Raw genomic sequence first — 12803 nt, 5'->3', positions numbered from 1 at the left:
CTTACCATAAAATACTGTGAGCATGTAATGAAATTCTACCAAAATTTATTCCAGTTGCATTAACATGGTACCATGACAGCCTGGCCCAAACATGTGGAAAGGTCCAAAGATATAAATCTAAAAGGCCTCACAGACCAGGTTTCTCCTTGGGTTGTCTGCACTTAATACCCTCATGTCCTACATGTCTTGTTACACACAGCTGAATTAATTCCAAACAAGCTTGGCCTCTAAAGCTCTAAATCACTGTTCTTCTCACCTGTTGCCAAGTCATGAAGAAATATTAGGAAAAAAAAATCAATTTTCCTATCAGGATGCAGACTCCTGTGCTCTTCTAAGAGGAATCGTAGATATGTTGCCACATGAAACTTGTTATTTTTTATTTTGCTTCTTGCTAATTGCTTACTACCTGCAACTGAAATATACCTGCTTTTAGAGCTGTTCTGTCTTAAGGAAAGGTGTGAATGGGTTAAAAGTGATTTTGGGCTCTGACACTGGTCCTGCAGGTATTTGTGTTATTCTAACAGCTGCCTGTTGTCACTGAGATGGCATAAAAGCTGGTGAGGGTACCAGAAATTTGAGAAACAAACTACAGTTTTACAGGCTACTCTACCTTATGAAATAATAAATAAATAAATATTTTAAGGAAAAAAAGTTATCAACTCATTTATAGGATATTAGATCCACAGATGATAAGAAGCATAGATTTTTAATGAAGAGATGATGTTTGAGAAATCTGACATTTTTGAAAACAGATTCCAGGATTAGTAGATGAAAGAAAAGTTATATTTGATTCTTAGTACAGTATTTAACACAGTATTCTATACAACTGGAAAACCTACAAAAATTGTGGTGTGGAACATAATGTGTTCAAGGTGGCTTTGAAAAAAAAAAAAACATCTCCATTCCTGGTTACAAAAATACAGCTGAAGTATCATAAAAAATAATTTATCACTGAATCTGCTATGCACAGATTTTTGTTTTCCTCTAGTTCAAATATCACTTAGTATCTTCAGTAATTATTTTATTATGAAATTCATAGATGGTAGTAATTTAAGTAGAGTTGCAAATACTGACAATGATAGTGAAGTATCTAAAAAAACCTGAGGAGTTTAGAACTATGGAAACAGATTCAACAGAGTACTTCTGACTTTATGTTAATATAACTGCAATTTCACTGCCAGCCCACAGACTTCAAAATTAAACTTAACCATAAATCAAACATATGGAATGGAAAAGAATAATAGAGATGATAACAGTACATAACAAACTAAATCAATAAAAAACCCCAAGTGTAAAAAGGCTCAAGATAAAAATGTTTTTAAATGGCAGTAAAAATTTGAAAGACCACTGCATACCTCATGTTATTGAAACTGTGCAGGAGCATTATGAACAAATCTCCAGCTCTGTTATATTTGCAGAACAACATAAGCCACAGAATTTTATCATGTTCCTTTCCCTAAAACCATAAATTAGAAGTAACTTTCTCACTTCATGTTGAATTATGTCCCCATCAACAGACAACTTATTGTCTGGACAATTATGGGATCAAAATGGAGTTTTTCAGAGAAGAGCAACAAATAGAAGTGAATGAGACAGAGAACAGCAGATGTGCAACTAGAAGAACAAGCTCCCAAATACTACAAGGAAATACCTGAATGGTAAGCTAATTTCACAAAGCTGTGAAATAAACTTAGAAGAGATATGAAAACCATATTCTTTTTCATAGTTTAAACCAGGCTGCAATGATATACTAGAAAGACTACTAATGGGAATAGCATTGATATAACATAAGTAATTGGTAATTATAAAACAAAATAAACATGTATATTTATGAAACAAGACTAGTGTATAGAAATAGAAATAGAAATAGAAATAGAAATAGAAATAGAAATAGAAATAGAAATAGAAATAGAAATAGAAATAGAAATAGAAATAGAAATAGAAATAGAAATATATCCCCTTAGCAAATTAAATTATATTTTGAGAAACCTGTATCACACACTTACGGTAAGGGCTATTTACTCATTTACTGCTTTAGTTTAGACATTCATTTTAAATGCACCTGTACATAAAACTGCATGGGTGCACAGTTCAGAAGTGAGATACAAAATGACTTAAACCTATTATAGCAACCGATGAGAAGTTTTCTTCCTCTGAATAGCACCAACATTAAATGTCTCTCTCTGCCCACTGACTCCACAGAAGCTCAAGCACCTTGACTGCCCAAGTCACTGATTTTCTACATCATGTGGGAAGCTACCTAAAGGTTTTGGTCTAGATGACTCCCTTTAGAAAAGATACAGAAGGCAGCATCTTATTCTGAAGTTAAATCCCTAAAAGAAATAGAGATGCTAATTTTGTTCTTAGTAGGCTCATGATTAGACAAGTCCCTCTGTTAAAACATAAGAAGTGTCTGAATGACTGAACAATCTATTTTTTAAGGGAATGATTGTACTGATGACACTGAACCTGCCAACTAACTGTTATTAGCCTCCAATAAAGCCCATTTTTCAGCACCTAAACAAATCTGGTAAGAATCTGCTCTCAGGGAGCTCATGGTTATATGTACTTGTCTTCAAAATTTAAGACATATAAGGCTTTATTAGAAATCATCTATACCAATGTATATATTGATAAGAGTACATTTTTGTCAATAACATATTTTGACTATTTGAATTTTTCATAGCGAAATTTTAGGTAGCAAACTACTTCTGGATAAAAAAATCACCACAGAAGTAGAGGTTATCAGAATTTTAAGGTATTATTATAAAGATCTATGCCATCCTCTTCTATAATCTTTATATTCTTGCCAATGATACCAAAGAACATTGATAGATAAAAACACACAAAACTACATGAAAAACAGCTGAAGAATGAAATGGAAAAGGAACAGGTCTATAACCATCTTCCCGTCATTAGATCCTCAAATTATGTATGCTTACAAAGTGTGATCCATAGACAAAATTTGCCCTCCTTTATTTCCCACTCTCAGATTAATTAAGCAATGAAGTATGATCAGCACCTCAGAACCTTTTGATTAGATTAAAAACAACAGCAAACTGCTAAGGAGGTGAATGGAGCAAAAGAAGCTTTTGCCATATATATTGAAATAATGCTCTACAGAAAAGAAGAGTTCTAAATTACTCACTATATTTATGTCTAGTCATTATAAAAATGTAAACCATCAGAACAGGTCACTGTATCTCTAAAATTGATCCCAAAAAGGTGTCAATTTTTTGAAAACTCATTGTTCTTGAGAGATTACTTACTCTAAAAAACTGGTGATGTAATCCCGACTGCAAGCTGACCAGGAGAAAGGATTGGTGTTTGCTGTAATATGAGCTGCCATTAGCTTTGCTGCTTCGTGACCTTTGGTCCCACAGGAATTTCCAATTCCGTCATGATTCATACCAAAACTGCTCAAAAGAAAAGGAGAGAATCAGCCCATTACTTTTCTACAGCATCATATATCGCTTAAAACATAATGTCACCTTTACTGCAATCACATTGGACCTAAAAGAACACAGTGCAGGAGAACTCCTAAGTAGAGAGTCAGTTAAGTTCTGTTTAATTTATTCAGATTCATAATACAGCACAATAACATAAACTTCTTTCTTTCTATGGATTTTTGGAGTTTTTTGGAATAAAATCCTTTTTGGATTTTATTTGTTTTCTAAAGCTTTTAAAGAAAACATAACAGCATTCTTGCAAGAAAAATACAGAGCATTCACACCTTCATTTGGTATGGTACCTGGATATGGAATATTTATTATAGACTCTAGCAGACTCATGGATTAGCAAAAAAGGACAAAGAATAGGTGCTGTTGCTGCAACAATACACTATATATAGGCACAGTGAAACCAATGATAATTCAAGTAGAACATGGGTTTTGCAATTCCTAAGACCTCTATATGCACACTCTCTCTCTGTATCTACTCACAGAGGGACTTGGAGCCCTTCTGTTGAAGCTTTGCTTTGTCAAAGAACGTCAAAATGAAGACAATGAAAAATCAACAAAAACATAAGAAGAAATCTCTGGATGGAACTTGGCCAAAAGAGATTTTCAGGAAAAAAATTAACTTTCAAAGAAGATTATTATGACCATAATAAAAAAATATTCTAAAGAATCCTTATGTCTTAGAAACACTTTGAGCTAAAGATCATCAACATAACCATTAAATTAAAACTATAAGTAAATTCACAGACAATCTATTTCAATAGACTTTTATTGCTGACTGTCTTAGTTTAGGACAATCAACAATGTATGCCTTATGGGTGTGACATAAATGAGGTACCTGAACAGAATATTTCTTAATAGTATAAACAGTTCTAAAACTCCACTTCCTTAGTCTTTGATTAATTTCCATTCAATCACTTGGGGAGAAAAGCTTGTTCACTCACTCCTGGTTTGTTTTTTTTTAAATATTAAGCTTTAGTCAATTTTACTCCTTCTCAAAGGCTTAAGAAATCAGAGGGGCAGATAGTGAGAGACACAGGAACTTCCCTGATAAGGAGACAGAGAAGTAATTAAAACTGTGTTAAAACTGAGATTCTCAACTCCCAGAATCAGAGAGGTCTGTCTTTGGGGTCTTCTGTATGCTAAAAGGACTGACTCTCTGATTTCATACTCATCATTCAGGAACACAAATGTGTTGAGGTGCTCAGTTTAGATTTTCTATAACATTTAGGATTGTCTGCAAGAACATCCCAAAAGTAGAAGATAAGAAACTGGTGTTTGATCAGCTGAAAATACCTTCATACTGGCTCATGTGAGTTTCTTCACTGAAAGCAGTGGTAGTTGTGTTATATTAATCTGAAAATATTGCTTTAGAATGTGGTATAAAACTCCAAGACTTTAATGTTACCCTGAACTTCAATACACTGAATACTATCTCACCTCTTCAGATGATCATAACAACCTGCATGTGGCAGCTGCTGGAAACCATTCCTTTCCCCAAAAAAAGAACATCAGTAGATGTTGATGGTTCCTACAGGATCAGGAAGGACTTCATCATCAAAAAGTATGGCTGACTTGCCTATGGATGTGTCTCTATGGAATACATACTCTTCAGCAATGACTGTATCTGTCTGACCCAGTTTGTGATATCTCACAAACGTGGAAGCCATACACTATATTATAAACTGGAAAGGTCTGACTCACACCTTAGACTACTATATAATCAGATAAAGAATGACCTTTGCTAATAAAAAATACAGCTTTAGTCAACTCATCTGAGCAATGTATGCAATGCAATGAAATTTTCAGACCAGTGTTAATTCTTATGATCTTATCAATATGTATTTGTATTAGGAGAGGAAGAAATTAGATGCCCTGTGCAACAAACTGAACCAGAATTTTACAGTGAAAACTGTGCTTCATTTATCTGTTCCCAGTGACAATTATTTCCTAGCATTTGAGGTACTTCAAACAGAAACATTCCTTCTTGAAATGTCTCTGTGCCATTTCTGAAAACAGAAAACCTTATTTTTTAATAATATCCATAAGTTACTCCTTTATAGAAATGAGTTGGATGATTCTTATATTCAGCTTATTTCTAGTTAGTGTATTCCATTTGTTAAAAAACTTACAGACTTCAGTTCTCTGGGAAACGAATTTTTTATCTTTTGGGTGTATAAGTAAAAGAACAATCTTCATAGTTTAATAACTTTCCTTCTACTTACTCCCCTTGTGTGAAAGATAGTGTTGGTGAGAGTGGCAGTGATATGCCTGATAAAAAGCATGTCTGTGAATGGAAGCCATAACTTCTGATGCAGGTGGGAACTCAGTCAATGCCTTTCCATGAGCCAATGGTATACATCATAAATACTCATTTACCTAAATCATCTATTCCTTTCCAAGAATGTTTTTCTACTTGTCCTTGCTTCTGAATTTAGGAGGAATGTGATCATGAGGTGGAGGTCACTTTTTCTGATGTTTTCAGAAGGGTTTTACAACTACTGTCATCATTTCCAAAGATGGTAGTGGCAGCATGCCATTACAGTCCAGTAATTTGCCCTCCTGTGGGCAGGATTGCAGATGGAAACACATTTCTGACCAAATTACCAGTTTTATTTCCATCAGAACATGCTGGTCATATTTGGCCATCATTATATTAAAACTAGGTCTTTACAAAAGCATGTGTGCAATTGGATTGGCATGGAAAGGTAGGGAAGAAAGTAAGAAACATAAAATATTCATTGCAGAGCCACTGTTATAATTTGCCTACCTTTTTCGAACTCACTAAGCATACACAGACTGTATTCCTTTCATTGGCTCAAAAAGCCTGCCTAAAATTATGAGTATAATATTGTCTTTACAAGAACAGCCAGATGGGTGAGCAGAGACTGAAACTCCTCAGCTGACACATAAGTTATTCTATGAAGTTACCTTTCCACCTACCATCTCAAGGAAGGATGTTTAACCCAGCAGCTCTTGTGCTTTCATGCATTATGGCTTCTCATTTCCCAAGAGAGAACTTTACAATAAAGAATTGTGCAAAGTAGAAACTCTTAAGTACTTTAAAATTACAACTGAAATTCTCATGCAAATTATCTCTAGTTTATATGCTTAAAAATTTCTAAGGCAGCATATCCTAGTAGTGTTCAATGACTGTTTCAATTACTAACATCTGTAATTGAACAGATTTTTTTCCATTTGCAATCTGTTTTTCCTTATATCTGAAAAAAATCATCTGAGGGAATTATTTGTGATACACATCCAACTTATGATCCAACCCCAAAAATCACAGGAGAGATAACTAGTGTCAGCTGCATTGAATAAAAGGGCAATAGATAAGCAGAGACCCTGGAGTATAAGCAGAGGGAATTATGTGTATGTAAACTTCGTGTCTATCCTTCCTTTATCTTGAAAAAAAAACAGTATTGCAGGTCCTGACAGCTTCATTTGGTTACTGATATGTTTGGTAGTTCCAAACAATGATGGTTATGGCTGCCAACACTTATTGCTGATACATATGAAATGACAGCAGCCATTTTTGTGAGACAGCAGAACACTGCCATACTTATTTACTACCCAGGCACTTCAGATTCAGAGAAGGCAGATCTACACCAAACTGAATTAATCTCCTTATTCTTTACTGATTTTATTTTGTATACCATGTATTTTATTAGCGCTTAAGTTATCTTAAAAGTGGTGAAATGCTATTTCTCAACCAATTCTCTCTGCTATACAGATGAAGTACAAATTATCTCCATATGAAAAAATTTCCTAGTTTTCTTAGGGTTTGGAGCATTAAGAAAAGCACAGACTGTTAATGCCTCATTTTTCTAAATAGAATACAGAATGTTAGGGTTTCTTGTTTCTTACCAATTCATGAGTTACATGAATTTGACCCATTCTTTTTAAAAACAGCAACTTTTATGTTGCTCTGCCACTTGTTTAACAGCATTAAGAAGTGTGCCAGAGACAGAATTTTGAGTCAGGTGAGGGAAAAAAGGTACAGGAACATGAGCAAGAGAAATACTGTAGTCAAGCACTGAAAATTCCATTATCAGAAGCTGAATTACAGCTCACAAAACTACATATCATTAGGAGAGGGTTTATGATACTAATTTTCTGTACTAGGAGATGAGCACACATGCAAAGAGTGAAATGGGCTATTTTTAAGTATCCTGACCTTCGTTACATTGCAAGCATTTCTCTTGGTGTCTCAGCCTGTTAGACACACAGAGCTAAAATTTATGGAGAATGAAGTAAAGGGTAGGGAAAGGTCATAAAGTGCATCAGTGAAGAATACTTGAAAAGTTTCTAAAAGTAAATCTCTGCCACTTTGTGGGAACGCTTGAACAAGTATTCATGTACTTGGCATAAGACCTAAAGAGTGAATCAAAATACATTTCAAGAAACTGAGCTTATTAGATACAAAAGTTTCCATAAAATTTGTATTAATTAATTTTGCCATTGTATTGTACTTATTCTCATAATAAGTCTTTTCTTAGTGTCAGTAGAAAATACACAAGGGAAACCTAACATGTTTCAACATTACTTTGTTTAGCAAAAAATGGGTGAATATGAACATAAACTACTATAAAAGAATAATGGAATTTTTTCCCCTACAATATCAGAGCTATGAGCTACATGGAACAAAGCACAATTTCTATATTGACATACATTATAATTTTCTTAATTATTCTCATATCTACTAATAGTGAAATATTTGTCAGTTGTTATAAGGTTATGGCAAATTTTGGAGACCTTACAATCATCAGATTTTATGTTGTCTCAGTAACAAAAGTATGCACTCTTTCTTTACATTTGTAAGTATCTTCCCTGTACTGTCCCTTAAAAGACACTTCTCTTTCTATGTAGTCCTCCATCTAAGTTTAGCCAATGTTTATAAAAGTATTGGTTCTAGCTATATTATAGCATGAAAATTAAAATTTACTGTTAAATGACATTACAAATGAAGGGATAAATAATCAAAAAGTATTGTCTTGAAAAATCAATTTCTTTTAATTTAGGATTCCAAACATTGACAGCATGTATTGAAACTACCTAACATTGCATATTCCTCAAGGGAGGAAACAAAGTTAATTAGTTGCTTCACTTTCTATTTCCATGTCTTACCATGGACTTTAACCTTAACTTCTGATTTCCTGCATTTGGACAGCATCCCACAGTTTAGAGTATCCTTAATGCTTTATTTCGAAGTAATGCAGAATTTTAAACTTGGGTAAAACATATTAGTTCCCTGAAAACTTGGGAAACAAACTAATTTAATAGTAGGAACTTTAGAAAAGGCATATCTGCCATGAAATTCAACATAAATTTAGCATTCTTCTATCCTAATTTTTCCTATTTACTTCCTCAATATTGTTCTCTCAGTTCTTGATGATGACCAAACACCCCCTCAAAAACAATTATTATAAATGAACATCATTTAGTATTAAATAACATATGAGGTTCTTAAAAGCACAGCAATTTCTAAAAAAACCAATGCAGTCTATTCAGAAACCTGAACTTTCTTATGGGGGAAACAACAGACTTGTCCCGGACTGTTACAAAAAAGCAGAGCACAAACTTGTCCTGCATTGCACATCACTATTGAAGGCACAACAGTAACATCAAATAAGGCTTGTGTGTTAAACAAAGCCAACAGTGCAAATGCATCAGATCTTTACACTGTAGGTCAAAGTGGAAAGTACTGGCTACAATCAGGAAGCAAAGTTCTGAGCTCAGATTTCCTTTCGAAATTCAAGATGACCTAAAGGTTGTGATAACCTTCCACTTCATCCCCATTTTTTCTTCTTGCACTCTTGTTAAGATCTGTGAAGTGCTACTATGTTCATCTTCTTGGTAAAAATGCTTTGATGTTAGAAAAATTATTTTAGTATTGTAAATTCTGAACTTCAAACATTATTTCAGATATATAGAGACAGACTTTTTTTCATATTTTAAATATAACCATGTCACACAATTGGGGGGTTTTGCCATTTGTATATGACACTTTATTTTACATGCATGTCACTAAAACTGAAGTCCCAAAGAAAACTTTTCTTAACACCTGTAGTATTATAAAAGCAGCCATAAAACAGTGCTCCTTTAGCAAAAAAGACAAGGGCAGGGGATGGAGGGAGGGAAGTGAGAGAGTTAGAAATAATTATGTATGGTCTTAAGTGGCTTGTCGACACATTTTAGTGAAGGTTTGTCTTGGTTTTGTTTTGTTGGGTTTTTGTTTCTTTGGTTGGTTTGGTTTAATTTTGTTTAATTTCATTTTGTTGAGTTTCATTTTGGTTTGGTTTGGGGATTTTAAACTAAAAAAGATAGTTAAACTGCTCCTAAAAATTCAAGCCATTTGAACTCCATCACTCCTAGACATCTAGTAGGAATAAGCTTAATGTGCTCTGTTTGCTGTTGGGGTGTTCATACCCTCTGGATTTGAGAGAGACTGCTACAGTTATAGATGGAAGACTTCATCATCAGAGACAAAACAATGATGACTGCATCAACTGCAGAGCTGTCAGGAGGTTAGTACAATCCATCCTAGCTGTGTTTCAACTAGTTTTGAAAAAGCTATTATAAAGTTTGGTATATGTGTCTCTATTACCTCAGACTTGAGTATTTTCTTTCTCTAGTTGTAAAAAAAAAACAACATCCCTAGACATGCACTTCTAGAAAACCTCTCACTAAAACGCAGGTCCTGTAATGCAGCTGAGGTTTGACTGACTGTGAGTTGACCCTGGGTGAATGCCTGGTGCCTGCCCCTCTCTTCCTCAGCTGGACAGGAGAGAGAAAATATCAGGAAAGGTTTGTGGATTGAAACAGGGACAGGATGAGACCACTCAACAATGACCATCATGAGCAAAATAGATTCAACTTGCTGAAATCAGCTTAATGTTATTATCAATCAAATAAGAGTATGAAAAATAAAAAACAATTTTTAAAACAACTTTTCCAGCATCCACTCCTTCTTTCAAGGCCCAGGTTTACTTCTGAATGGAGAATGGTGGTTAGAATCATCATACATCACTGCTGCTCCTTTTGCCTCATGCTGCTGCCTTCTCCAGCATGCAGTCACACCCACCAACTGCAGACAGTTCTCCATTAAATTCCTAGGCATGAGTCCTTCCCATGGGCTGCAGCTCCTCATGAACTGCTTCAGTGTGGGTCCCATTCTTCAAGCACAGCCTGCTCCTGTGTGGGTCCCCCATGGGATCACAGGGCACCAGCAAACCTGCTCCAGCATGGGCTCCTCTCTCCACAGGGCCACAGGTTCTACCAGGACCATGCTCCAGCAGAGGCTGGGAGGAATGGCCAACACCCCGGAGCGCTGTGCATCCCTTCAGAAGTACCTCAGCAGGTTGGAGAGATGGGCAGACAGGAACCTTCTTGCACCTGGAGAGGAACAACCCCAGGCACCAGCACAGCCTGGGGCTGACTGCTGGGGAGCAGCTCTGCAGAGAAGGACCTGGGGGTCCTGGTGCACGACAAGCTGTCCATGAGCCAGCAGTGTGTCCTGGTGGCCAAGAAGGACAATGGGATCCGGGGGGCATTTGGAAGAGCATTGCCAGCAGGTGAAGGAAGGTGATCCTGCCCCTCTATTCAGCTCTGGTGAGGCCTCACCTGGAGTGCTGTGTCCAGTTCTGGGCTCCTCAGGACAAAAGAGACATGGAGCTCCTGGAGTGGGTCTAGCAGAGTGGTGCGAAGATAAGTAGGGGACTGGAGCATCTCTCTTATGAGGAAAGGCTGATAGGGAGTTGGGCCCATTCAGCCGTGAGAAGAGATGACTGAGAGGGGACCTCATCAGTGCCTGTACGTATATGAAGGGCAGGTACCAAGAGGAGGTGAAGAGAAGGTATCAAACCAGGCTCTTCTCAGCTATGCTGAGCAATAGGACAGAAACTGATGCCCAAGAATTTCCACCTGGACGTGAGGAAGAACTTTATAACTGTGCAGGCGACCATGCATTGGAACAGATTGCCCAGAGGAGCTGTGGAGTCTCCCTCACTGCAGATACTCAAGAACTGCCTGGACACAATCCTGTGCTGTGCGCTCTGGGATGACCCTGCTTGAGCAGGGAGGTTGGGCCAGGTGATCCACCGTGGTCCTTCCAACGTGACCCATTCTGTGACTCTGTGTAATTGAGCGCTCTTTTGTGTTATGTTACATATTTTATGTAGACACGTCCTTTAAATGCTTCTAATTTTCACTTAACAATTAAGTCAATTTCCTATTTTAAGTCTGAAAATAGGTACAGCCAAAGAAAAATACAAGCCTCTCAGAAACAATTATTTTACTCATATAGGCAAATAATGTCTTGTAAGTACTGGAAACTAGGAGATTTGAGAGGAAATAACAACTGTGCCATAGTTGTAGAGGCATTCAGTCACTGCGTGGGTAGAACGACAGGTGATGTGGCTACCACAAAACAGAAATATTGAAGATTTTTTGCTCATATATTCTTCCCAGGTTTTACTGATGGTACCCTCATGGCATGTTAATTCTTAAAACCAACCTTGCAGTGCAACTTTCTTTAATAACTGTGCAGTTAAAAAAAACACTTGTTATAATAGCTAAAGGAATATGATTTCTGCACCAAATCAGTATTTGCCATATCATGTCATCTCAAGAATTAGCTGAAAGCCTCAAAGAACTGAGATTTCAGAGTTTTAAAAGACCTTATGTATAAGAAGCCAAAAGATATCAAACAGAGAAAACACTGATGGTAAAAACACTCCTATGATCACAGGATACGCTATCACTAAATGTGGTTTTTCTTCAGATTCTAACCAGTCTAAGCTCTTCAAATAAATTCTGGTCATCATGCCATCTTTGCATGGTAGAGCTGCTGCATGTATTAAATAATTTTGCATATAAAACATATATAAAGCATACACAAAGATCTCAAATGGAGGGGCTAAGTGGATGGTGCTAGACTCTTTGCAGTGGTGCCCAGGAGCAGAACAAGGAGCAATAGCTAAAAACTAAAACACAAGAAATTCCACTCAAGATGAGGAAGAACTTCTTTACATTGAAGGTGGTACAGCACTGGAGCAGGCTGTCCAGGGAGGCCATGGAGTCTCCCTCTCATGAAACACTCAAAATTGAGTTCAATATGTTTCTTTGTCACCTGCTCTGGGCACAGGGTCTTGAATGAGTTTATATCCAGAGGTCGCTTCCCAGCAGAAATTCTATGATTCCATGAATATGAAGATGTATGATATAGGAATTAGAATGAAAATACTGTATTGGAAGATTGTGGGGTTTGTTATATATGTGACAAATTCACAGCAAGGTCATCTATACAACACAAAATGTTATTTACAGGAATTTAAGAACTAT

At 36.3% G+C, this 12803-nt stretch overlaps 1 protein-coding gene across 2 annotated transcripts in view; it reads right to left on the bottom strand.

Annotated features, from left to right (window-relative positions):
- The window catches only part of ADAMTS6 (ADAM metallopeptidase with thrombospondin type 1 motif 6), a 132842-nt gene that overhangs the window by 63624 nt on the left and 56415 nt on the right, over positions 1-12803 (bottom strand). For both annotated transcript variants that reach the window (XM_062512964.1, XM_062512965.1), the window contains exon 9: positions 3270-3416. In XM_062512964.1, the coding sequence (XP_062368948.1) occupies positions 3270-3416 (147 nt within the window). The remainder of the gene's footprint in view (positions 1-3269; positions 3417-12803) is intronic.

This window comes from Cinclus cinclus, chromosome Z, assembly GCF_963662255.1.
Source record: "Cinclus cinclus chromosome Z, bCinCin1.1, whole genome shotgun sequence".
NCBI classification, from domain to species: Eukaryota; Metazoa; Chordata; class Aves; order Passeriformes; family Cinclidae; genus Cinclus; species Cinclus cinclus.
Note: the sequence above shows the minus strand (reverse complement) of the source record. Positions and strands in the feature narration are given on the sequence as shown.